Genomic DNA, 26,635 nt, shown 5'->3' on the forward strand with positions numbered 1-26,635 from the left:
CTATGCTATATTGTTGTCTTAGGTCTCTCTTAATGTAATGTTATGTTGTCTCTCTTGTCGTGATGTGTGTTTTGTCCTCTATAAAAAATAATTTAATCCCCTGTCCACGCAGGAGGCCTTTTGGTAGGATGTCATTGTAAATAAGAATTTCAGTTCTTAACTGACTTGCCTAGTTAAATAAATCATGTATAAATACAAGAATTCAGCACTCTGCGATCCCGTTCTGTGAACTTGTGTGGCCTACCACTTCTCAGCTGAGCCGTTGTTTCTTCTAGAAGTTTCCACTTCAAAATAACAGCACTTACAGTTGACCGGGGCAGCTCGAGCAGGGCAGAAATTTGACACACTGACTTGTTGGAAAGGTGGCATCCTGTGACAGTGCCATGTTGAAAGTCACCAAGCAATTCATGTAGGCCATTCTACTGCCAATGTCTGTCTATGGAGATTTCATGGCTGTGTGCTCAATTTTCTACACCTGTCATCAACGGTTGTGGCTGAAATAACCGAATCCACTAACACCTACTCATTCAAGGGTTTTTCTTTATTCTTTAAAACAAGTTTATACATTGTACAATAATAGTGAAGACATGAAAACTATAAAGTATTATATATGGAATCATGTAGCAACCAAAAAAGTGTTAAACAAATCAAAATATATTTTAGATTTTAGATTAGCACTCCATCACTCTCCTTCTTGGTCAAATAGCCCTTACACAACCTGGAGGTCATTGTTCTGCTGAAAAACAAATGATAGTCCCACTAAGTGCAAGCCAAATGGGATGGTATATCATTGCAGAATGCTGTGGTAGCCATGCTGGTTAAGTGTGCTTTGAATTCTAAATACATCACAGACAGCGTCATCAGCAATCCCCCCCCACATCATCACACCTCCATGCTTCATGGTGGGAACCACATATGCAGAGATCATCTGTTCACCTACTCTGTGTCTCTCAAAGACCAAAAATCTCAAATTTGGACTCATCAGACCAAAGGACAGATTTCCACCGGTCAAATGTTCATTGCTCGTGTTTCTTGGCCCAAGCAAGTCTCTTCTTCTTATTGGTGTCCTTCAGTGGTGTTTTTTTGCAGCAATTTGACCATGAAGTCCTGATTCACGTAGTCTCCTCTGAACAGTTGTTGAGATGTGTCTGTTACTTGAACTCTGTGAAGCATTTATTTGGGCTGCAGGATCTGAGGCTGGTAACTCTAATGAACTTTTCCTCTGCAGCAGAGGTAACTCTGGGTCTCCCTTTCCTGTGGCGGTCCTCATACGAGCCAGTTTCATCATAGCGCTTGATGGTTTTTGCAACTGCACTTGAAGAAACTTTCAAAGTTCTAGACGTTTTCTGGATTGACTGACCTTCATGTCTTAAAGTAATGATGGACTGTTGTTTCTTTTTGCTTATTTGAGCTGTTCTTGCCATAATATGGACTTGGTCTTTTACCAAATAGGGCTACCTTGTCATAATACAACTGATTGGCTCAAACGCATTAAGAATGAAAGACATTCCACAAATTAACCTTTAACCAGGCACACCTGTTACTTTAAATGCATTCCAGGTGACTACCTCATGAAGCTGGTTGATAGAATGCCAAGAATGTGCAAAGCTGTCATCAAGACAAATAGTGACTACTTTGAATAATCTCAAATATAAAATATATTTATATTTGTTTAAAACTTTTTTGGTTACTACATGATTCCATATGTGTTATTTCATAGTTTGTATGTCTTCGCTATTATTCTACAATGTAGAAATTGAGAAAAACCCTTGAAAGAGTAGATGTGTCCAAACTTTTGACTGGTACAGTCTGGTGTATGTTTCTTGTTTTTATTATCATGGGATGTCATGGGACGGATGATTGTTTCCGCCAATCTACGAAAAAGTACGAAAAAAGTTTGAAAAGGTACAATAAATGTATGCACTCACTACCTTAGGCATTTGCTGAATTCCTCAAATGTATATATATATATATATATATTCCCAAAAGGGTGTTTTAACATAGTAGTTGTTTGACTTTTCTGACTCATCAACAGCTTTTACATTTGTAAATGTGGCTTATAGGAAATCTCACATGAAAGTATAACATTTCTTTTTAGATGTTTTGCAATTTGAGGGAAAACAATGAGACGTTTAATAGTTTTGAGACTATGAAATGTGTTTCAAAATGTGTTTCTCCCAGTAAAATAGTACCAGAGTAAAAGTAACAAAGTATGTGGTTTTAAATATACCGAAATATCAAAAGTAAAAGTATAAATAATTTCAAATTCCTTATATTAACCAAACCAGACGGCACTATTTTCTTATTTTTTACATTTACGGATCTCTAACACTCAGACATAATTTACAAATGAAGCATGTGTGTTTAGTGAGTCCGCCAGATCAGACGCAGTAGGGATGACCCGGGATGTTTTCTTGATAAATGCATTTATTGGACCATTATCCTGTCCTGCTAAGCATTCACAATGTAACGAGTCCTTTTGGGTGTCAGGGAAAATGCATGGAGTAAAAAGTACATTATAATTTTTAGGAATGTAGTGAAATAAAAGTTGTCAAAAATATAAATAATAAAGTAAAGTACAGATACCCTCAAAAACTTCTTAAGTAGTACCTTAAAGTATTTTTACTTAAGTACTATACGCCACTGTGTGTATCTAATTCTATTGGGTTCCGCGTATAGACATAGTGCCTTGAAACAAGCAGACCAATCGCAGCTTCATCCGACAATCATGTGACACCGGTATCTTTGATGAGGTCATTTTCTTGCGACTATTGCTGACAGCTCCATGTGAATGTCGCCTTCGTCCACTAGCTATTTAGCTTATTTATCAAGGTAAGAACAGTCCTTTAAAGATAGAAATGGCATCTACATGTATTTATGTCTCCACAAGACCCGTTATAGGTGTACTTGTGAATGCAGAGAATGTTGCCAGTTTGAGTTTCATAATTATAATGGCTAGAACGGCATAAACCCTATTCGGCAAGGTCAGAATACGCTTGATGACATCTCAGCTTTTGAGACAGGAATGTTTCTAGTAACGTTAATTCAGTTCAGTCTACTATGACTAGTTGCCACAACCGTGTCTATTCATTGATTTCATGCAAGTGTTTTGCTTGTAGTAGTACAGGCTACACGATTGTTGACGCAATGTTATGTTACACAACACAATCCCCGCGTTACTGTTACTAATTGCTAAAGCGTCTCAAGATAGCTAGGCAAAGCTTGTTGACAGCAGTCCGTGGCCGGCAGACTACGGAGAATAAGAATATATAGTCTTTATCATAAAGTTGCATATTATGGGGTTGTTTGGGCATAGCAACATGTGATTGTAGGTTCAGAATCCCAAAAATAATGAGAACTACTGAGTGATATTCACTCTCTTGAATTAACTCTCTCTCGCTCTTTCCCCCTCTCACTCCCTCTCAGGTGTTAGCATGGTGACTCTGGCTGCTCTGTTGTGAATAGGATTCTCGCTGCTCTCTCTGGTCTCGTGCTGCTCTCTCTGGTCTCGTGCTGCTCTCTCTGGTCTCGTGCTGCTCTCTATTCCTCCATGACCAGCCGTCTGCTGGGCCGATGTGCCCGTCTCCTCCCCAGGGCCAACCCCCAGGCCTCAGCCACCGCTGCCTTCCTGCCTACCCCTGCAACTGGGCCAGCAGGGCCGCTGTGGGCACAGGCCTGGCGGCAGCCTGTGGTAAAGGGTCTATGTGAGGGCAGGGGTTCGTTCAAAGAGAAGTATCCCATCGAGCCCAAACGCACCCAGCTGGATGAGCTCTTAGAGAAGGCCCAATCTCCACAGGATGTCCTACAGGCGTGGGCGGCACAAGGAGGAAAGGCCAATCAGGCGGCTAAGACTCTGGTTCAGCTTGTCAGATTGGCTGGTAGGGAGAAAGGTGGGGCTAAAATTGACCAATTTGAGCTGCTGAATGATCCCAGACTGCTGGACATAATGGACACAGTTACTGCACAGGTAGGAGAGGGTGTAGTAAGAAGTGGCAGGGGACAGGTAGCATGAGAGTAGATAAGTGGAGGGTTGAGAGGGTATGAAGATGGGTAAGGAGGGGAGAAAGCAAGAGACATGGGGCAGGTTACAGTTAGGGCAGAGGGCAGCTCAAAATATTCAAAACTTGGTGCTCTGTTTCTTTTGAGTGTTTGTAAATTGACTGTCTCTTCCCCCAGGTAGCGGCAGTGTGGAATGGTACGCTGGTCTCTCTTCTGCGCTCCCTCTCTACTCTGGGTGTTCCTCCTACAGCTGCAGTACAACGCTCCATCCAGACAGAGGTGCTGTGGCGTGTACGCAGACTCTCCTACAAACAGCTGGCTTTCCTGGCAGACTGGGGAGCAGGGCGGAATGGTCAGATGGAGGTGTTGCTGGTGAGTGCAGCGCTGAAACAGCTGGAGCTCCGCTGGACTGAGATCGCTGATGCCAGAACAGTCAGTACCCTGATGGCTAGGGCTGGACACCTCAGTCCTGCACTGATGGACAGACTGGAGGATAAGGTAACGAGCACCTACAGTGGCTATTCATATATCTCTATCTCTATCATATGACACTTAGATTGCACACAGGTGGACTTTTTATAACTATTTCTGTGACTTCTGAAGGTAATTGGTTGCACCAGATCTTATTTAGGGGCTTCTTAGCAATGGGGGTGAATACATATGCACTCACCACTATTTTTTTGAAACCAGTTCTTTTTTTTTTCATTTCACTTCTTCACCAATTTGGACTGTTTTGTGTATGTCCATTACATGAAATCCGAATAAATAAATGTAAATTACAGGTTGTAATGCAACAAAATAGGAAAAACGTCAAGGGGGGTGAATAGTTTTGCAAGGCACTATATACTACTAACCCCTCACTACGCTTATTAAGTTATCAAATAGACATACACTACTGTCTATGTATTTGGACAGTGAATAAAAATACATTTCAATTGTTGCTATTCTCCAGCATTTTAGATTTGAGACAGAATGTTTCATATTAGGCGACAGTAAATAAACTTTTATTTTAGGGTATTTTCATATCTGTTTTACTGATTAGAAATGAAAGCACCTTTATGTATCTAGTCCATACATTTTAAAAATGCATAAGTATTTGAACAAATTTACTTATCGTGTATTAAAGTAGTCAAGTTTAGTACTATTTGTCACGATATTCCTTGCACACAATGATTAGGGATGGGCATTTTACATTTTTTGACTGTTCGAATACTCGCATCATTTTTTTTTCTTCTGAGTACTCAAATACATTTTTCTAAATATATTTTTAGAACACAAGGACTGCACTGGAAAGAAATGTGCGCGTTTATCTATAGGCCTATGCCAACAGTGCTCGACAATGCCACATTTATCATAGCAATTAGGATTTGTTATCTATGATGGTTAAATTGCTTCATATACATAGTGTTCAGTCAATAAAAAAGCAAGCGCCATTTAAGATTAATTTCTTGAAACCTTAATATCAACTGGTAATATTATATCATGGAACACGATCTTCAAAAAGGCAGTAACCTCAGCAGTGGCGCTTGCTTGTAGAAACATATGTCTGTGCAATGGCATATGCTTGCTTTTTAATTTAGCAGACAAGATGCTATTATTTCCTAAGCCCTTATCACAGTCAAGACACCTATTATATAGTAAAACAAACATGATGTAATATACAGAATAAAATTGAACGGAATATTTTTCCAAACGAAAAAAAGCCTCTGCTAAGTGATGTGTGTCTTGGGATCTGGAACAGTTATTCTCAGTGATCATTTGAAGCCGGCTCAATAAATGTTTTCTAAATCTGTCTTTTCAATATACAGATGTTCTATTTAGTTTATTTTGCCTGTTCTTTGTAATTGGATTAACAATTCTACATTGAACACTGCATGGTGAGGAATTACGGCCACCACTTCTGTTTGGTGAGTAGGCCCGCTCTTTAACTTTATCAAACTAATGTTTTTGTGTATTTTTTATGTTTAGAGGGGTTATGGCTCAGGCTAAACAATTCTTAATTGCACTAGCAAGTAGCCTCAGCAGAAAATAGACGGGACACAATTATTCCAGAACTGCAGCTCATTGTTGAAACATATTTTCCAACATCAATCAACCAGTCAATTTTGAATAGGTGATAAAACTGTCGTCATTTGGCAAGGAATGTAGCTGGTGTATCCCATCAGTTAGATCCGTTCTTATAATTTTTTTATAGAGATTTTTTTTCTGTAGGCCTAACTGGAGCTTGTGTGTGTATGGAGTGGTCAGAACACAAAGTGAATGAGACATGGTGGGGAAAGGGAATTTTGGGAGAGAACTGTGTGATGCTTGGCTTGGTTTCTTTGTTGTTATGCTCTGCAAATGCACATGTACAAATGGAACATTAGAGTCAAAGCAAATTGACTTTGTCAAGAAAGCATTTAGAAACGATTTGGGCCAAAATGTTACTTGCCTGTTCTGGCAGCCACAAAGCACATTCTATTGAATAGGTTTACAATATTCGATTTTAAAAACAAATCTCTGCTAGAAGATCAAGACTTGACGTCCATTGAGTGCTCGATTACTCATGCCCATCCCTAGAATATATCAAGCATGTGACTCAACAAACTTGTTGGATGCATTTGCGGTTTGTTTTTGGTTGTGTTTTGGATTCTGTTTTGCCCAATAGGAACTCAATGGTGAATAATATCTTGTGCCATTTTGGAGTCACTTTTTTATTATATGTAAGAATGGATGTTTCTGATCACTTCTACATTCATGTGGATGCTACGATGATTATGGATAATCATGAATGAATTGTGAAAAATGGTGAGTGAGGAGGTTAGAGGCACAGAGATCTGAAGAACTGCTAACGTTAGAGGTTACTGTTCTTCCTTCAGACAAGCATGTGTCAGAGACATTGTGCAAATGAAAAGTTATCGTTCACATCCGCTTGTAAATGTCCAAACTCACCAAAAATGGTATTTCGGTAGCTCCTACCTATATACAGTGCCTTCAGAAAGTATTCAGACCATATTCTAAAATGGATAGAAAATATACACTACCGATCAAAAGTTTGGGGACACTTAGAAATTTCCTTATTTTTGAAGGACAAGCACTTTTTTTATTTTGTCCATTTTAAAATAACATCAAATTTATCAGAATTAGTGTATACATTTGTTAATGTTGTAAATGACTATTGTAGCTTGAAACGGCAGATGGTTTTCATGGAATATCTACTTGGGCGTACAGAGATCCATTATCAGCAACCGTCACTCCTGTGTTCGAATGGCACATTATGTTCGCTAAGTTGATCATTTTAAAAGGCTCATTGATCATTAGAAAATGCTTTTGCAATTATGTTAGCACAGATGACAACTGTTGTTCTAATTTTAAAGAAGCAATGAACTGGCCTTCTTTAGACTAGTTGAGTATCTGGAGCATCAGTATTTGTGTGTTTATTACAGGCTCTAAATGTCCAGAAACAAAACTTTCTTCTGAAACTCATCAGTCTATCCTTGTTCTCAGAAATGAAGGCTATTCCATGCAAGAAATTGGCAAGAAACTGAAGATCTCGTACGCTGTGTACTACTCCTTTCACAGAACAGCGCAAACTGACCCTAACCAGAATAGAAAGAGGAGTGGGAGGCCTCGGTGCACAACTGAGCAAGAGGACATGTACATTAGTGTCTAGTGTGAGAAACAGCGACTTCAACTGGCAGCTTCATCAAATAGTACCCGCAAAACACCAGTCTCAATGTCAACAGTGGAGTGGCGATTCTGGCCTTCTAGGCAGAGTTCCTGTGTCCAGTGTCTGTTCTTTTTCCCGTCTTAGTCTTTTATTTTTACTGGCCAGTCTGAGATGTCTTTTTCTTTACAACTCTGCCTAGAAGGCCAGCATCCCGGAGTCGCCTCTTCACTGTAGACTATAGAGTTCCTCTGTGTGGAGATGGTTGTCCTTCTGGAAGGTTCTCCCATCTCTGCAGCACTAAACCAATCAGGCCTTTATGGTAGAGTAGCCAGATGGAAGTCAGTCCTCAATAAAAGGCACATGACAGCCCGCTTGGAGTTTGCCAAAAGGCACCTGAAGACTCTCAGACCATGAGAAATAAGATTCTCTGGTCTGATGGAACCAAGATTGAACTTCTTGGCCCGAATGCCAAGCGTGCCATCTGGGGAAACCTGGTACTGTCCCTACGGTGGTGGCAGCATCACGCTGTGGGGATGTTTTTCAGCGGCAGGGACTGGGAGATTAGTCAGGATCGAGGCAATGATGAACGGTGCAAAGTATAGAGATCCTTGATTGAAAACCTGCTCAGGACCTCAGACTGGGGCAAAGGTTCACCTTCCAACAGGACAAATACCCTAAGCATCCAAGACAATGCAGGAGTGGCTTCGTAACAAGTCTTTGAATGTCCTTGAGTGGCCCAGCCAGAACCCAGACTTGAACCCTATCGAACATCTCTGACAGAGCTTGAGAGGATCTGCAGAGAAGAATCTGAGAAAGTCCCCAAATACATGTGCCAAGCTTGTAGTGTCATACCCAAGACGACTCTAGGCTGTAATCGCTGCGAAAGGTGCTTCAACAAAGTACTGAGTAAATGGTCTTAATACTTATGGAAATGTGATATTTAAGGCCTTGTAAGTAAGCATTTCATGGTAAGGTCTGCTCCTGTTGTATTCATGGGAATATGAAAAATACAATTTGATATTTCAGTTTATTTAAAAATTTATCCAAAATGTCAACCTGTTTTTGCTTTTTTATTTTATGTAGATTGAAATATAATTTAGTACATTTTAGAAAAGTGGGAATATTCAAGGCGTCTGAATACTTTCCGAAGGTACTGTATGCATAACTGAGCTGGATTGCCTGTCTTTGCAATTAATTTATTTTAGTTTGCGTTCATTAGCATATTTAGCTAGCAGCCTCCATGGAAATCCTCTCTTACTTGTGCTAATTTTGTTAGCATTCTGGTAATGGATGTCAATGGGCTTTTTTGCATTTTTTTTTGTCGCTCCGTTGTGTACTAAACTGTAGATCCCAGAGTGAGAAAAGGACGGTGTGACGACATGAAAATCTGGATACTGCTCAACCCTTCCATCTGGTCCTGTGGCCTTGTGAATGTTAACCTGTTTTAAAGGTCTTCATCACATCGGCTACGGTGAGCGTGATCACACTGTCATCTGGAAAAGCTGGTGCTTTCACGCATGGTTCACCGTTGTTTGCCTGGAAGCGAGTGTAGAAGGCACTTAGCTTGTCTGGTAGGACCACGTCACTGAGCAGCTCGCGGCTGGCTTTACCTTTTGTATAGTTTGCAAGCCCTGACACATCCGACGAGCTTAAGAGCTGTTGTAAGTAGGATTCAATCTTGGTACTGTATTGATGCTTTGCCTGTTTGATGGTTCATCGGTGGGCGTAGCGGGATTTCTTATAAGCGTCCGGGTTAGTGTCCCGCTCCTTGAAACGGTAGCTTTAGCCTTTATCTCAGTGCTGATGTTTTCTGTAATCCATGGCTTCTGGTTGGGATATGTACGTATGGTCACTTTAGGGATAACGTCATCAATGCACTTAATAATGACGTGACGATGGCGTTTACCTCATCGGATGAGTCTTGGAACATATTCCAGTCTGTGCTAGTGAAACAATCCTGTAGCTTAGCATGAGCTTCATCGACCACTTCCATATTAAGCACGTCACTGGTTCTTCCGGTTTGAGTTTTTGCTTGTAAGCAGGAATCCATTTCCAAGAAACATAGGATATTACAGTTCTTCAGGTCATTATCAGGATTAATTTAGTAGTTTTCATAAACGTCTTATCTACTCATTCAGACAGAAAATTAATCCAGTCAACATTTACCATTCAGTTACTATTGGGAAAAACACAACCAAAACAAACCGCAAATGCATCCAACAAGTTTGAGGGGCACAAGCTTGATGAAGTCATTGCATTTAAGGAATATGGGACCAAATGCTAAACGTTTGACTTTGATATACAGTAGTGTAAGTGAATTTGTCTAAATACTTCTTCACATGGGCAGACTAAATACATAGTGCTTTCATTTCTAAACACTAAAACATATGTATGAAAATACCTCAAAAGGTGACATTCTGTACTGTTGGCTCATATGAAACACATCTCGTAATCTGAAATGCTGGACTATATAGCCATTTAACAAAAAAAGTTTGCTTCACTATCCAAATATGCAACTGTAACTGCCACCACCAACAAATCTATCTCAACCCAACGCTCCTTTTGTTTTTCTCTGTTCCCACCCCAGGCGTTAGAGCTCGCTGAAGGGTTTGGGGCAGAGGATATCCGCCGGGTGTGTGTGTCTCTGGCGTCTCAGGGACGCCGGTCAGTGCCTCTGCTCAGAGCTCTGTCCTACCACTTCCTACAGAAACCCTCAACAGACCTTACCACACCGCTACTGTTGGACCTTGCCTACGCATATGGTACATAGACACACTTGACTAAAATATTTAACTTGTTGTGGATATTACATTTGTTTTATTTTCTGACTGTTATTTCAAGTCATTTCATCTCCATAGAGCTGCTGCCTATGCTGTCTGACAATCACTATTGGGTAGTTCTTCAAAGTAAACAAGGCATACTGTTTTTTTCTGTAGTGAAACTGTGCAATATGCGCATTGAGCTCACAGAAAAAAATTGAAAACAAATAAAATAATATAATCTATGTAGGTCAATAAGTTGTTTAAAAACCGAACAATAACCGAAATGTCTGTTAATTGCTCAGCAGTTATATACTTAAAGGGAACACTTCAACACTTAAACAACACAATGTAACTCCAAGTCAATCACACGTCTGTGAAATCAAAATCTCCACTTAGGAAGCAACACTGATTGACAATAAATTTCACATGCTGTTGTGCAAATGGAATAGACAACAGGTGGAAATTATAGGCATTTAGCAAGACACCTCCAATAAAGGAGTGGGTCTGCAGGTGGGGACCACAGACCACTTCTCAGTTCCTATGCTTCCTGGCTGATGTTTTGGTCACTTTTGAATGCTGGCGGTGCTTTCACTCTAGTGGTAGCATGAGACAGAGTAAACAACCCACACAAGTGGCTCAGGTAGTGCAGCTCATCCAGGATGGCACATCAATGCGAGATGTGGCAAGAAGGTTTGCTGTAGTGTCCAGAGCATGGAGGCGCTACCAGGAGACAGGCAGTACATCAGGAGACGTGGAGGAGGCCGTAGGAGGGCAACAGCCCAGCAGCAGGACCGCTACCTCCGCCTGTGCAAGGAGGAGCACTGCCAGAGCTCTGCAAATTGACCTCCAGCAGGCCACAAATGTGCATGTGTCTGCTCAAACGGTCAGAAACAGACTCCATGAGGGTGGTATGAGGGTCCGACGTTCACAGGTGGGGGTTGTGCTTACAGGCCAACACCGTGCAGGACGTTTGGCATTTGCCAGAGAACACCAAGATTGGCAAATTCGCCACTGGCGCCCTGTGCTCTCCACAGATGAAAGCAGGTTCACACTGAGCACGTGACAGTCTGGAGACGCCGTGAAGAACGTTCTGCTGCCTGCAACATCCTCCAGCATGACCGGTTTGGCGGTGGGTCAGTCATGGTGTGGGGTGGCATTTCTTTGGGGGGGTTGGACAGCCCTCCATGTGCTCGCCAGAGGTAGCCTGACTGCCATTAGGTACCGAGATGAGATCCTCAGACTCCTTGTGAGAACATATGCTGGTGTGGTTGGCCCTGGGTTCCTCCTACTGCAAGACAATGCTAGACCTCATGTGGCTGGAGTGTGTCAGCAGTTCCTTCAAGAGGAAGGCATTGATGCTATGAACTGGCCCGCCCGTTCCCCAGACCTGAATCCAATTGAGCACATCTGGGACATCATGTCTCGCTCCATCCCCATTCGGGCAGGAATCGGGCAGAGCGGCGCTCGAGGAACTGTTTGATTCACTTTCCCAGTGAGTTGACATATGTGACATGTTTTACAAAATTGGACAACGTCAGACTTCAAACCTGGCCAGAAGAAATGACGAAGGACCCGGTTATAAGTCTTTGTGATCCCCAAATGTCCAGACCACGCCTGGTCATGGGCGAGTGACAGCACCTGCTGTTGGAACGGTGTAGGAACAACCACTTGACACACTTCATTCCAGTCATTAATGGTGTCATGAGATGCCCATTTCCGCATCAAAACTCCTGCTTCCATAAAGTAGGCGGTCTCTAGTTTTTAGCTTCCTCAATGGAAATTACCGAAGCAAAACACTTGCAAAGACTGGTGTCTTCTTTTTGACATTCAATCACCTTCTCGGGGGTGACAGACAAAAGAATGTCATGTAATTGGGGCTTGATTTCGTTTTCCCCTGCCTTAGTTTTTACGGGGGTAAAAACTGTCGGCATTGCGGAAGGCATACTCTGTGCATTGTCTTCTACCTCAACATTCTCAAAAATAGAACTAGCCAAATCCACCACATATCCATCTGTAGTTCTGATTTCTGGGTTGTCTACTACCTCTAACACAGGAGTGACATTACCACCAGCAATATCATTCCCTAGTAGCAATGTGACTCCTTTTACTGGCAGTGTAGACACTACACCAACACGGAAACGTCCTGATACCAAGTCTGACACTAAGTGGACCCAGTGTAATGGTACAGGTACGGTTTGTCTCTCTATCCCCTGTAATATGACATGCGAGCCACAATACGTTTCAGGAGACCAGGGTAAAGCATCAGTAATGATTACTGATTGCGCCGCCCCGGTGTCTCGTAGGATTTGGATAGGCTTTTGATCAGCTGGTTCTCCTGTTAAGGAAACACAACCGGCAGAGATAAACGGAGCATAGACAGGATCCGGTTTCTCAAATGCTGAATCAATAACTCGATCCAAGGGATGAGCCAAAGACTTGACTAAACCCCAACTTTTCATTTTTGGGGACGGTGACATGGACTGTTGCGGTTTATTTTTCAAAACTGGGCAGTCCGCAATCACGTGACCCTTTTGGTGACAGTAAAAACATTCACGAATTTCATGAAAAGGCTTAGGGTTGTCAGAGGTAAAGCGACCTGAACGAGAAACTGATTACGTAATCGTCCGGCCTTCAAAACGAGGTGCATCAAAGACAGTCTTGTGTGTCAAAGCGTACTCATCTGCCAACACTGCTGCTTGGGCCACTTTCTGTTCATTTAAATGAACTACAATTCTATCTGGGAGGTTGCTTTTAAAGTCCTCCAACAGCATCGACTCCCGAATATCAGCAAAGGTGTTAGCTTTGCTGGCTGAACACCAGTGACTAAACAGAGACTCTTTGTCCCTAGCAAATTCAACAAATGTTCGGTGAGATGTTTTTTTGTGGTTCCTGAAGCGCTGTCGATAAGCTTCAGGCACCAACTCATACTTCCTGGGCTTTCTCAGACAATTTACATTGTAACAGGAGCGGCCAAACCTCGAGTGGCCAATGCAGCGCAGCGGCCACACGCTCAAACGCAGAGAAATAAGAATCAACTTCCGATTCTCGGAATGGAGGGACTAAAGCTATGTTTTTACTCACATCGAAGTGGGCTTGATGATGAGCAGCTTGTGGAGTCGCACTGGAGCCAGCGTCTAGCTCTTGCAATGGGAGAATCCGTTCTCTCTCTAACCCTCCCTGACTAGCACCAAAAGCTCAGCCTTTAGGGCTTTCTCAGGGAAAACAAATCCATAATGGTCAGCGATAGCTATAAGGTCTACTTTGCGAAACCTCACCAAACAATCAATAGAGGGCGCTTCAAAAAACTTGGAGATGGCTGATGCAGCCATCTTATATACAATGCAGTCTCCTGAACACACTAAACAAGTCATCCAAACTCACAACCTACCATCACACCTCAATCACTAACCACAGAGAGCTCAGAGCAGCAGGGTCCGGTGGGTTTAATGGAAAGATCCCGGATGAGCCCCCATTATGTTACGCACGCCTCTATGAAGAGGGAATGCAACACCCTGCTACAACTCAACTCTCTGTGAAGTGAAAAGGGTATGGACCGTAGGTGCGAGTAAGGATGGCAACAGACAGAATGTGGTACCGTTTACAAGGACTTTATTCCTTTACACGATAATATGGGGAAAAGGGGCTGGACAGAACCAAAGCAAAGAAAGTCAATCTCAAAGCCCCCCCTCCTATCTTACCTGCCTAACCAATACTTACCTAATTTAGAACCACCTGGTGCCCTAACCAAAATACAGGGGGTGGTCCGCCAAGGTCTTACCTATTGTGTCTAGACAGTGAATATGCTACGGGTATATGTATGCCCGCGGGCCTCTTGCCTAAGCACTCCCTAGGTGCCTTCCCCTTCCCCCCGGGAACAAATGAAACAGGAGAACAAATAATTTCTCAAACAAACTAAGAAACAAAGGACATCAAATAAGCTCTATCTGAGCAACAAACTCACTGAACATACCAACTGCTGCCAACAACTAACATAGTAAATTATCCACAGCCATCAGCCTCCGCTCTCAGCAATGATTCTCTATCACATTCAATCTCTCTGCAATGACCTCCCAGCCATTAACCTCCTGAACAGAACACTGGCTTTTTTATAGCTTCAGAATGAATGTGTAACTGAAGACAGCTGTGTCTTGATGAGGGGGCGGGGTCAGCTCTCCAATTATCCATGGAGTCGACCAATCAGCTGCTTGAGGGATTTCAGGATGCCATTTCCTGAAATAAACACATACAAATACACAAACTACAACACAAACTGGGGAACGTAACACGCCACATTGCACCACCAACTGTCCAGGAGTTGGCGGATGCTTTAGTCCAGGTCTGGAAGGAGATCCCTCAGGAGACCATCCGCCACCTCATCAGGAGCATGCCCAGGCGCTGTAGGTTTGGTGAGGTCACCTTATAGCTATAGCTGACCATTATGGACAGGTCGCTCAGCGTCTGCTAAATGACTTAAATGTAAATGTAAATGTAGGGGAGGCACGTGGAGGCCACACACACTACTGAGACTAATTTTGACTTGTTTTAAGGACATTACATCAAAGTGGGAGCAGCCTGTAGTGTGGTTTTCAACTTTGATTTTGAGTGTGACTCCAAATCCAGACCTCCATGGGTTGATAAATTTGATTTCCATTGATCATTTTTGGGTGATTTTGTTGTCAGCACATTCAACTCTGTAAAAAAAAAATTAGAATATTTCATTCATTCAGATCTAGGCTGTGTTATTTTAGTGTACCCTTTATTTTTTTGAGATGTATGTGTGTGTGTGTATGTATGTATGTATATAAATAAATCTGGAGATGTAAAAGGATGTGACACAGGGTTGAATGCTGGTACCATTGTTATCCTCCTCCTTTGTTAACAATCTACCTAACATCAAACTCAACTGATATTTCAGCTGTGAATTATTCAGTATTGTAACTGATTTAAAGGGGGCAAGGATATTGATATTTTCACACTAAGGTTGAAGTAACACTCTGTAATTGTGAAAATGATAATATGCCCTTTTTGTGTAAGATCTGTTAAAAAGAAATGCCTGTGGCCTCATTTATCAAGGTGAGTGCACAAAAAAGATTTAACCTTGCATGTGCCAGTTTTCCCATAAAGTTTGGTATTTATCCATTTTTAACTTGATGGGAAAGTGTGCATCTCCACACAAATCTCAAACCATGCGTGCACACAACTTCTAGTGGTTCACACATGAGTAGCTCGGCAAACAATTCTGAATGTACATGCCATTTTCACGTGCTTCACTGCAAATTTCTTCTGATGTAATTTAGGCATTGACATGGATTCTGAACATCCAATTTTGTTGGTTCTCTATGAACAAATGTAATTTTAAGAGTGAAATTAAACAGAACATAATTTGGGAAAATATAAAACATATATTTGGGGGGGAAATGTAATTTTATAAGGGAATAGGGAAGAGATGCAGGGGCATAGCAGGATATCTTATAAGCGTCTGGATTAGTGTCCCGCTCCTTGAAAGCGGCAGCTCTAGCCTTTTGCCCAGTGTGGATGTTGCCTGTAATCCATGGCTTCTGGTTGGGCTCCCTACAGACACCCAAGTTTAAATAAATAAATGTATGTCACTGGGCATGACGTTGTCAATGCACTCATTGATGAAGCTGGTGACTGAGGTAGTATGCTCCTCAATGCCATTGGATGAATCGCGGAACTTATTCCAGTATGCTAGCAAAGCAGTCCTGTAGCATAGCATCCGCATCATCTGACCACTTCCATATTGAGCGAGTCACTGGTACTTCCTACTTTAGTTTTTGCTTGTAAGCAGGAATCAGGAGGGTAGAATTATGGTCAGATTTGCCAAATGGTTTGCTAGGGAGAGCAAGGAAATAAGCAAACAGGAAACTGCTCAGCCAGAGGTGGCACTCCTAGTGGCTGGGGATTTTAATGCAGGGAAACTTAAATCAGTTTTACCTCATTTCTATCAACATGTTAGATGCGCAACCAGAGGGGAAAACATTATAGATCACCTGTACTCCACACACAGAGATGCATACAAAGCTCTCCCTCGCCCTCCATTTGGTAAATCTGACCCCAATCCTATCCTCCTGATTCCTGTTTACAAGCAAAAATTAAAGCAGGAAGCACCAGTGACTCTGTCTATTAAAAAAAGTGGTCAGATGAAGCAGATGCTAATCTACAGGACTGTTTTGCTAACACAGACTGGGACATGTTCCAGGAGTCTTCCGATGGCATTGAGGAGTACACCACATCAGTCACTGGCTTTATCAGTAAGTGCATTGAGGACGTCGTCCCCCACAATGACCATACGTATATACCCCAACCAGAAGCCATAGATTACAGGCAGCATTTGCACTGAGTTAAAGGGTAGAGCTGCCGCTTTCAAGGTGCGGGACTTATAAGAAATGCTACTATGCCTTCATACGAACCATCAAACAGGCAAAGCGCCAATACAAGGCTAAGATTAAATTGTACTACACCGGCTCCGACGCTCGTGTTATGTGGCAGGGCTTAAAAACTATTACAGACTACAAAGGGAAGCACAGCCGCAAGCTGCCCAGTGACACAAGCCTACCAGACGAGCTAAATTACTTCTATGCTCGCTTCGAAGCAAGCAACACTGAGGCATGCATGAGAGCGTCAACTGTTCCCGGATGACTGTGTGATCACGCTCTCCGTAGCTGATGTAAGACCTTTAAACAGGTCAACATTCACAAGGCCGCAGGGCCAGATGGATTACCAGGACGTGTGCTCCGGGCATGTGCTGACCAACTGGCAGGTGTCTTCACTGATATTTTCAATGTCCCTGACTAAGTCTGTAATACCAACATGTTTCAAGCAGACCACCATAGTCCTTGTGCCCAAGAACCCTAAGGCAACCTGCCAAAGTGACTACAGACCCATAGCACTCACGTCTGTAGCCATGAAGTGTTTCGAAAGGCTGGTAATGGCTCACATTAACACCATTATCCCAGAACCCCTAGACCCACTACAATTTGCATACCGCCAAAACGGATCCACAGATGATGCAGTGTCTATTGCACTCCACACAGCCCTTTGTCCCACCTGGACAAAAGGAACACCTATGTGAGAATGCTATTTATTGACGACAGCTCAGCGTTCAACACCATAGTACCCTCAAAGCTCATCACTAAGCTAAGGATCCTGGGACTAAACACCTCCCTCTGCAACTGGATCCTGAACTTCCTAACGGGCCGCCCCCAGGTGGTGTGGGTAGGTAGCAACACATCTGCCATGCTGATCCTCATCACTGGAGCCCCTCAGGGGTGCGTGCTCAGTCCCCTCCTGTACTCCCTGTTCACCCATGACTGCGTGGCCAGGCACGACTCCAACACCACCATTAAGTTTGCAGATGACAACAGTGGTAGGCCACAACAATGAGAGAGCCTACTGGGAGGAAGTCAGAAACTTGGCCGGTTGGTGCCAGAATAACAACCTATCCCTCAACATAATCAAGACAAAGGAGATGATTGTGGACTACAGGAAAAACGAGGACCGAGCACTCCCCCATTCTCATCGACAGGGTTGTAGTGGAGCACGTTGAGAGCTTCAAATTCCTTGGTGTCAACATCCCCAACATCTCCAAACACACCAAGACATTCGTGAAGATGGCACGACAAAGCCTATTCCCCCTCAGGAGACTGACAATATTTAGCATTGGTTCTACAGCTGCACCATCAAGAGCATCCTGACTGGTTGCATCACTGCCTGGTACTGCAACTGCTCAGCCTCCGACCGCAAGGCACTACAGAGGGTAGTGCGTATGGTCCAGTACATCACTGGGGCTAAGCTGCCTGCCATCCAGGACCTCTACACTAGGTGGTGTCAGAGGAAGGCCCTACATTTTTTTCGAAGACCCCAGACAGCCTTGTCATAGAATGTTCTCCCTGCTTCCGCATGGCAAGTGGTACTGGAGCGCCAAGTCTAGGACAAAAAGTATTTTCAACAATTTTTACCCCCAAGCAATAAGACTCCTGAACAAGTAATCAAATGGCTACCAGGACTATTTGCATTGTTGTTGTCCCCACCCCCCAACACCTCTTACGCTGCTGCTACTTTGTTTTATCATATATGAATAGTCACTTTATCTATACATTCATGTACATACTACCTCAATTAGCCTGACCATCCGGTGCCCCTGCACATTGGCTACGGACTATCTGCATTGTGTCCCACCACCTGCCAACCCCTCTTTTACACTACTGCTACTCTCTGTTCATCATATATGCATGGTTACTTTAACCATACCTACATGTACATGCTACCTCAATTAGCCCGACTAACCGGTGCCTGTATATAGCCTCGCTACTGTTATTTTTCACTGTCCTTTTTACTGTCGTTTTTATTTCTTTACTTATCTATTGTTCACCTAATACCAATTTGTTTTACATACTTAAAAATGGTTAGGGACTGTAAGTAAGCATTTCACTGTAAGGTCTACACCTGTTGTATTCGGCGCACGTGACAACTTTGATTTGATGCTTGTGTTTGATTTACTTACTCGCCTACGAATCCTCACAAGGCACCCCGACCTTCGCCCTCTGTATTTCCAGCTTTTCTTCACGCGAATGACAGAGATTTGGGCCTGGTCTCGGAAAAGCAGTATATCCTTCAGGTCGGACTCATTTAAATAAAAAATATTTGTTCCGTTCCTGGTGAGTAATTGCTGTTTTGATGTCCAGAAGCTCTTTTCGGTCATAAGAGACAGTAGCAGTGACTTTGTTAAAAATAAGTTACTAACAAAATAACACAGTTGGCTAGGAGCCCGTAAAACACAGCCATTCTCTCCGGCGCCATTATTTGTGTTTAATGATTTTATATATATGAATGAAAATGTGTATATGTTGCTTGCCTGTGACCGTTTGATAAATCCCAATAATTTGAGGTACATGCAAATCCTAGAATCTCCATGTACGCCAGACTTGAGAAAGAAATGTAGATACATTTGATGAATGAGGCCCCTGGAATTTCAGCCTGTTCAGGTGGGATGGAACTTTTGGCCCACATCATGATCTGATTATAGTAGACCAATGATTGTTCATCTGGGTAAGTGGTGGGCTCTAGACCATCCTATCAGCCAATCAGGGCTATGTATGTAAATATCTTTATTTTCTAATGCCCACACAATCTGACATTTTCAAGTGCCAAAGGAGGTTCAGAACACAGTCATTTATTCGACACAGTGTGATAATTTCAAAATAAAATTACAAAGACTGCATGGGGGCTTTAATTTCTCTCTCTCTCTCTCTCTCTCTCTCTCTCAGGGAAGTTGAATTTCCACCACTCCCAGGTCTTCCAGCGATTGGCAGCCGAGTTGTTACCCAGAATGCCAGAGATTAGTTCTGCCGATGTCACTCGCTGCGCCAAATCACTAGCCTTCCTCAAGTGGCTCCATCTCCCATTGTTTGAGGCATTCGCTGAGGTCCGCACACACGAAGACGCTGTTAAATACATCTTAAACTGATAGGATCATCTCCTAGCCCTCTTGATCAACCAAAGTTGCTTAACTCATCCTCTTATTTTCTTCCTTTGTTTGATTAAAAAAACTATTCAGCACTACAGAGTGAACAGTCAGAAGTACAGCACACTGCAGCTTTGTAACCTGCTCATGTCATTGGCCAGGCTCAACTTCCAGCCCAGCAAAGGGGAGGAGTTCTACAAGAAGGTAAACAATGAGAGTAGCAGTTTGTTTGTTTATTTACCTAATGCTATTTATTTATTTTGTAACCTTTATTTAACTAGGCAAGTCCGTTTATGAACAAATTCTTATTTACAATGACAACCTACCCCGGCCAAACCCGGACGACGCTGGGCCAATTGTGCGCCGCCCTATGGGACTCCCAATCACGGCCGGATGTGATGCAGCCTGGATACTTGAGGATAAATATTTTGTAGAACAGACTGGGTTCTCAGTCATGTCAGTGTTGCACATTATATTTCTCTCAACTTTGGGTGATGAGGGGAAGAGGCTTTTGGCTAGAGGACTACATTCTGGGAAGGTATGTGTTTATCATCTGTCTCCTACTGTGTGTATGTAGGTCCACTCTGCCCTGGAGGGTGTTCTCCCCAGCCTGGAGGCGTTCCTGCAGACAGACGTGGTGTGGTCTCTGTGTGTGTTACAGCAGGCCAAGCCCCAGCACATCACGGCCCTCACTCAACACACACATGTTGCCAAACTCTCAGGTAAACACACACGCACACTCTCGTACTGTTCCACCCCAGGAGATAGCAGCAGAGGACCAATCCACTGATGTTCTGTGTTAATAGCCCTGTGCTTTCTCAGCTGTACAGACTTGGGTGATTCTGATGATTTTATGTTGCGTTGCTATATTGCTGTTTTACAGAAGGCAGTCTGTCTCGAGTGGAGAACTATCGCCTGAAACTCCTCCACATCATTGCTACCCTCCAGTTAGAACACCCAGAGTCTCTGTCCTCCACCCTGCCTACAGAGGCCATGTTGATTCCCTCCACCCTGGACCGGGACTCCCCCCTCTCCCCTCTACAGACTGGGCTGAAGGGGGCCCTGGTTAATCTGGTGGGGGGGAAAACAGAGGCCCTACGTACTGGGGTCAACACTATATATGGCTGGACCATAGGTGAATACACACACACACACAAACACACACACACACACATAAACACTTTAAGGCTGGAACAACAGGTGACTGATGTGTTGTGTCCAATAAGATGGAGAGCTGGTGGTGGACAGTGAAAATAAGCCAATGGACCTGGTGACCCTGACAGCCCCTCACCTGCCTGGAGGAGGCGGAGCCAAGTCCTTACCTGAAGGGGCATTCAGGTGAGGGAAGAGGGTTGTCTGTGTTGGTGCGTGTGGGTGTGTGCGCATGTGTTCTGACAGTCCTTCTCTTTGCAGGTTAGCATTCCTGACCTGGGAGTTTCCTAACTATGGCTCCAGGAGTAAAGATCTGCTGGGACGATTCACCATGATGAGACGGCATCTCAAACTGGCTGGCTTTATCCTTGTAGAGGTATGGAGAGAGAAGAGAGAAGGGGCAGTGGACTGAAAGACATTCTGGCAGTCATTATGACAGTCACTGTCCATCGCACACACAAACCCTAACCACAGCGTACACACCACCTCCGCTTTGGGTGGTGACCATTCTTGATACTCACGGGAAACAAAAAGAAAGGAGGACCAAGGCACTCTTCATATAATTAATTAAAATGCCTATTTTATTTTATTTCACCTTTATTTAACCAGGTAACCTGGCCAAGATAAAGCATAGCAGGTCGACACATACAACAACACAGAGTTACACATGGAATGAACAAAACACACAGTCAATAATACAGTAGAAAAAAAGAAAACAACGTCTATATACAGTGAGTGCAAATTAGGTCAAATAAGGGAGTTAAGGCAATAAATAGGCCATGGTGGCGAAGTAATTACAATATGGCAATTAAACACTGGAATGGAAGATGTGCAAAAGATGGATGTGCAAGTAGAGATACCGTGGTGCAAAATAAATAAATACAGTATGGGGATGAGGTAGATAGATGGGCTATGTGCAGTGATCTGTGAGCTGCTCTGACAGATGGTTCTTAGAGCTAGTGAGGAAGATGGGGAATCTCCAGCTTCAGTGATTCAGTGGCAGCAGAGAACTGGAAGGAAAGGTGACCAAAGCAGGAATTGGCTTTGGGGTTGACCAGTGAGATATACCTGCTGGAGCATGTGCTACGAGTGCGTGTTGCTATGGTGACCCGCGAGCTGAGATAGGGCGGGGCTTTACCTAGCAGAGACTTGTAGATAACCTGTAGCCAGTGGGTTTGGCGACAAGTATGAAGCGAGGGCCAGCCAACGAGAGCGTACAGGTCGCAGTGGTGGGTAGTATATGGGGCTTTGGTGACAAAACGGATGGCACTGTGATATACTTCATCCAGTTTGCTGAGTAGAGTGTTGGAGGCTATTTTATAGATGACATCGCCGAAGTCAAGGATCGGTATGATGGTCAGTTTTACGAGGGTATGTTTGGCAGCATGAGTGAAGGAAGCTTTGTTGCGAAATAGGAAGCCGATTCTAGATTTCATTTTGGATTGGAGATGCTTAATGTGATGCTTCATGTCCGGAAGGAGAGTTTACATCCTAGCCAGACACCTAGGTATTTGTAGTTATCCACGTATTCTAAGTCAGAGCCGTCCAGAGTAGTGATTCTGGATGGGCGGGCAGGTGCGGGCAATGATCGGTTGAATAGCATGCATTTAGTTTTATTTGCGTTTAAGAGCAGTTGGAGGCCACGAAGGAGAGTTGTATGGCATTGAAGCTCGTCTGGAGGTTAGTTAACAGTGTCCAAAGAAGGGCCAGAAGTATACAGAATGGTGTCGTCTGCGTAGAGGTGGATCAGAGAATCACCAGCAGAAAGAGTGACATCATTGATGTATACAGAGAAGAGAGTCGGGCCAAGAATTGAACCCTGTGGCACCCCCATAGAGACTGTCAGAGGTTCGGACAACAGGCCTTCCGATTTGACACACTGAGCTCTATCAGAGAAGTAAACACTTATTTTTCTTAATCTTTCATTTTAATTTTATTTTTATTTTTTCAAATGTACTATTATATTTTTTGACTTTATTTTTTTACGCCTTTCACATCTGTGAATGTGGAATGTGTTTTGTTGGTTGATTGAAAAACAAGAAAACTTAATTAAACTTTAAATTGAAAAAAAAAAGAGAAGTAGTTGGTGAACCAGGTGAGGCAATCATTTGAGAAACCAAGGCTGTTGAGTCTGCCAATAAGAATGTGGTGATTGACAGAGTCGAAAGCCTTGGCCAGGTCGATGAAAACAGCTGCACATTAATGTCTCTTATCAATGGCGGTTATGATATCGTTAAGGACCTTGAGCGTGGCTGAGGTGCACCCATGACCAGCTCAGAAACCAGATTGCATAGCGGAGAAGGTACGATGTGATTCAAAATGGTCAGTAATCTGTTGGTTAACTTGGTTTTCGAAGACCTTCGAGATGTAGGATAGATATAGGTCAATGTCATTCCAGGATACCCCGGCCAGGGTATCCTGCTCGCGGAAGTGTTTTAGGGAGCGTTTGACAGTGATGAGGGGTGGTCGTTTGCTCGCAGACCCATTACGGATGCAGGTAATGAGACAGTGATCGCTGAGATCATGGTTGAAAACAGCAGAGGTGTATTTGGAAGGTGAGTTAGTTAGGATGATATCTATGGGGGTGCCCCTGTTTACGGATTTGGGGTTATATCTGGTAGGTTCATTGATAAATTGTGTGAGATTGAGGGCATCAAGCATAGATTGTAGGATAGCCTGGGTGTATGTATGTTTGTATGGCATGCTCTGATGCGTTTCGGCTGCATGGCCTTTGTCAGGGTTCTACTCACGGGGAAACTGTTGAGTATGGAAAAACCCAGCAGTTCTTGACACACACATCGGTGCACACTTAAATATTTTTCACACATACACAATCCATCTCAAAGCTTAAAAATCCTTATTTAATCCTTATTTCTCCACCCCTTCATCTCCACTGATTTGAAGTGGATTTAACAAGTGACAATAGGGGGTCACAGCTTTAATCTGGTCTGTCGTGGAAAGAGCAGGTGTTCTTAATGTTTTGTACACTCATTGTATAAAATATTGTGAATATAGCTTGGAAAATAGAATAATGGGACTCTGGGTAACGACATGTTTGTTTCCAATTTTAGGACAGTTTTCCTCAAGAAATTAACTCTAGTGGCCAATGCTGGCGAGCGGTGTATCGTATGATGCTAAAGTTGGCTAGCTAATGCTGATGTAATGCTGCATCATGCAGGTCCAGGTTGGTCTGTCTCCCTGAAGGATGCCAGCTATAAAAAGGCCTGATAGTCAGTCAGGAGCCTGGAGAATAGCAGCAGCTCTCTCATCTAGGCCAAGCTCCTTAGCCAATCCCAGCTATCTCTCTCTCACTCTCACACTCCTCTATCCAGGACAATCGCGTTAGCCAATCTTACCACTCTCTCTCATCTAGGCCAATTGCGTTAGCCTGAGCACTCTGTGGTGCTTGCTGGGTAAACTAGTAAACCGATGAGACTGTCCTTCTCCACTCGCACGTCATTAGGCAAATTACGTTTACAGTGGTGGATCCCAAAATAAATGTGTGAAGTGATCAAAACAAATTAGATAGATGTGCGGGACTTTTTATAAATAAAATAATAAGTAGCATATCATTTTACATTTTTATTTTTTATGTAGATATATATCCAGTGCCAGTCAAGTTTGGACACACCTCCTCATTCTAGGGTTTTTCTTTTTACTATTTTCTACATTGTAGTTTTGATGTCTTCACAATTATTCTATGAAATAACACACATGGAATCATGTACTAACCAGAAAAGTGTTAAACAGATAAGAATATATTTAAGTAGCCACCCTTTTCTTGATTACAGCTTTGCACACTCTTGACATTCTCTCCTATTGCGGCTGGCTGTAACACAGCCTGGGCTCGAATCCGGGTTTGTAGTAATGCCTCAAGCACTGCGATGCAGTACCTTAGACCGCTGCGCCACTCGGGAGGCCCTATCATATCGTTTTTAAACGTGCATGTTTTTCTCTACTGACGAAACAAAAGCTGATTTTAAAGTAGGTGTCAGATTTCAAAAACTTTTCAGCGGTAGGATACACATGAGTATCTTCAATGAAAGATTGCTATTGAGGAGGGGAGGACACTCGTCCTACAAACGAATTGACACACTCCTCAACCACTTATTGGTTTTTGGGGGATGGAGGACAGAAGACTGAGGATGGACTTTTGCCCAAATGAGAGAACCTTCTAGATTGTCTCCAAACCTGATTTGCATAAAAACACTACTGGGTGTATGTCACCTATAGTATTGCAAGGTAAAGATTATTATTGATAGACAAACCACTGAATCTGTACTTTCTGTCCCTCCCTAGGTGCCATACTATGAGTGGCTGGAGCTCAAGTCTGATTGGCAGAAAGGGGCATATGTGAAGGATAAGATGGGGAAGGCCATTGCTGAGGAAATGGCGAAGTGAACGAGACCAAACAGCAGAAGTCTGGTTCAGTTCTAGACTCAACTGGAGTGGAAAGAGGAGAGCCAGGATGCCAAGGATGGCTCACCAGAAACAATCTGGTCTCAAACAACTCTGAACAGCAACCACACACACACACTAATCAACCCACTCTAAAACAAGCCGCTTGGTGGAAAATCTCTTTTGTCGTTTTATCTTTGGTTGCCTTGCCGATGCGTGGGGCTTTCCTTGTTACCATGGAGACGCCCCCTGAGAGTTCTGTATGCTGAAGAGAGCAAACAGAGGGAGAAAGAGAGAGTGGGCCCTACAGCAGAAAGCAAGGGAGGAAAGACCTCTGTTGCTAAGGATATGTGTCCCTAAGTGACACTCAGAGAGAATAGAGAGCAGCATCATAGAATAAATGCCCCAATGAATGTTAAAAGCTGTGTATCACCTGTGAATAGAGGTCTAATTAAATGATCTATATGAGCTTTGAGTGATATGATTGAAGAAATTATTTTACGTTTTAATTTTGATATACATGTTCCGCACATTGTCTTCCATGTTGGCACTGAAGTTCCTTGACTAACATTGGCTGTAGATGAGAGCATCAAATCCGTGATCCATTGTGGGTCAGTTGTGACTGACTGATCTACAAATCACAATAAGTCATTATTTATGATGCAAGGTTATTTGTAGATCAGTCAGACATCATCCGCCTGCAATGTGGAACATATATGGCTCTGGTAGGTCTTGACTTCCCTCACAGTGTGTTTAGAGAGGACATTGGGTTGGATGAGCTTCTATGGTATCATTGGCATCCTGATGGAGGTGTGATATTCAGCCTGAGGATGCTTCTCTTCACAAGTTACAGCTAATAATACGTATTTATTATCAAACGTCATGGGTGGGTGTGTGTGTGTGTTGTGGGGGGTGCTGAATGTATCCAAGAGGGATCGGCTCACACAAAGCTGTTGATGTTGTCTGTGCCGTACAGTGCCTTCAGAAAGTATTCATACCCCTTGACTTAATTTACATTTTGTTGTTACAGCCTGAATTCAATAAAACAATGTTTACCCATCTACACACATTACCCCATAATGACAAAGTGAAAACATGAAAATGTATGTCTCATTTACTTAAGTATCCACACCCCAGAGTCAATACTTTGTAGAAGCACCTTTGGCAGCGATTATAGCTGTCTGGGTACAT

At 43.1% G+C, this 26,635-nt stretch overlaps 1 protein-coding gene across 1 annotated transcript; it reads left to right on the top strand.

The window, feature by feature from the left end:
* The first annotated feature begins 2,764 nt into the window (after positions 1-2,764).
* LOC135522141 (FAST kinase domain-containing protein 4-like) lies at positions 2,765-26,507 on the top strand. The gene is made up of 11 exons (XM_064948140.1): positions 2,765-2,832; positions 3,427-3,967; positions 4,177-4,497; positions 10,236-10,410; positions 19,698-19,855; positions 19,988-20,098; positions 20,472-20,616; positions 20,778-21,029; positions 21,121-21,232; positions 21,308-21,422; positions 25,346-26,507. Exons 2-11 carry the CDS (start codon positions 3,551-3,553, stop codon positions 25,445-25,447), a joined length of 1,908 nt encoding a protein of 635 aa, XP_064804212.1. The 5' UTR covers positions 2,765-2,832; positions 3,427-3,550; the 3' UTR covers positions 25,448-26,507.
* Positions 26,508-26,635: the final 128 nt, after the last annotated feature.

This window comes from Oncorhynchus masou, chromosome 30, assembly GCF_036934945.1.
Source record: "Oncorhynchus masou masou isolate Uvic2021 chromosome 30, UVic_Omas_1.1, whole genome shotgun sequence".
NCBI lineage: Eukaryota > Metazoa > Chordata > Actinopteri > Salmoniformes > Salmonidae > Oncorhynchus > Oncorhynchus masou.

Coding starts and splice junctions, on each gene's coding strand:
- LOC135522141 (XM_064948140.1), top strand. CDS start 3,551: ATGACCAGCCGTCTGCTGGGCCGATGTGCCCGTCTCCTCCCCAGGGCC. Junction 10,411..19,697: donor GGACCTTGCCTACGCATATG/GTACATAGACAC, acceptor TCTCTCTCTCAG/GGAAGTTGAATTTCCACCAC. Junction 19,856..19,987: donor TGTTTGAGGCATTCGCTGAG/GTCCGCACACAC, acceptor AAAACTATTCAG/CACTACAGAGTGAACAGTCA.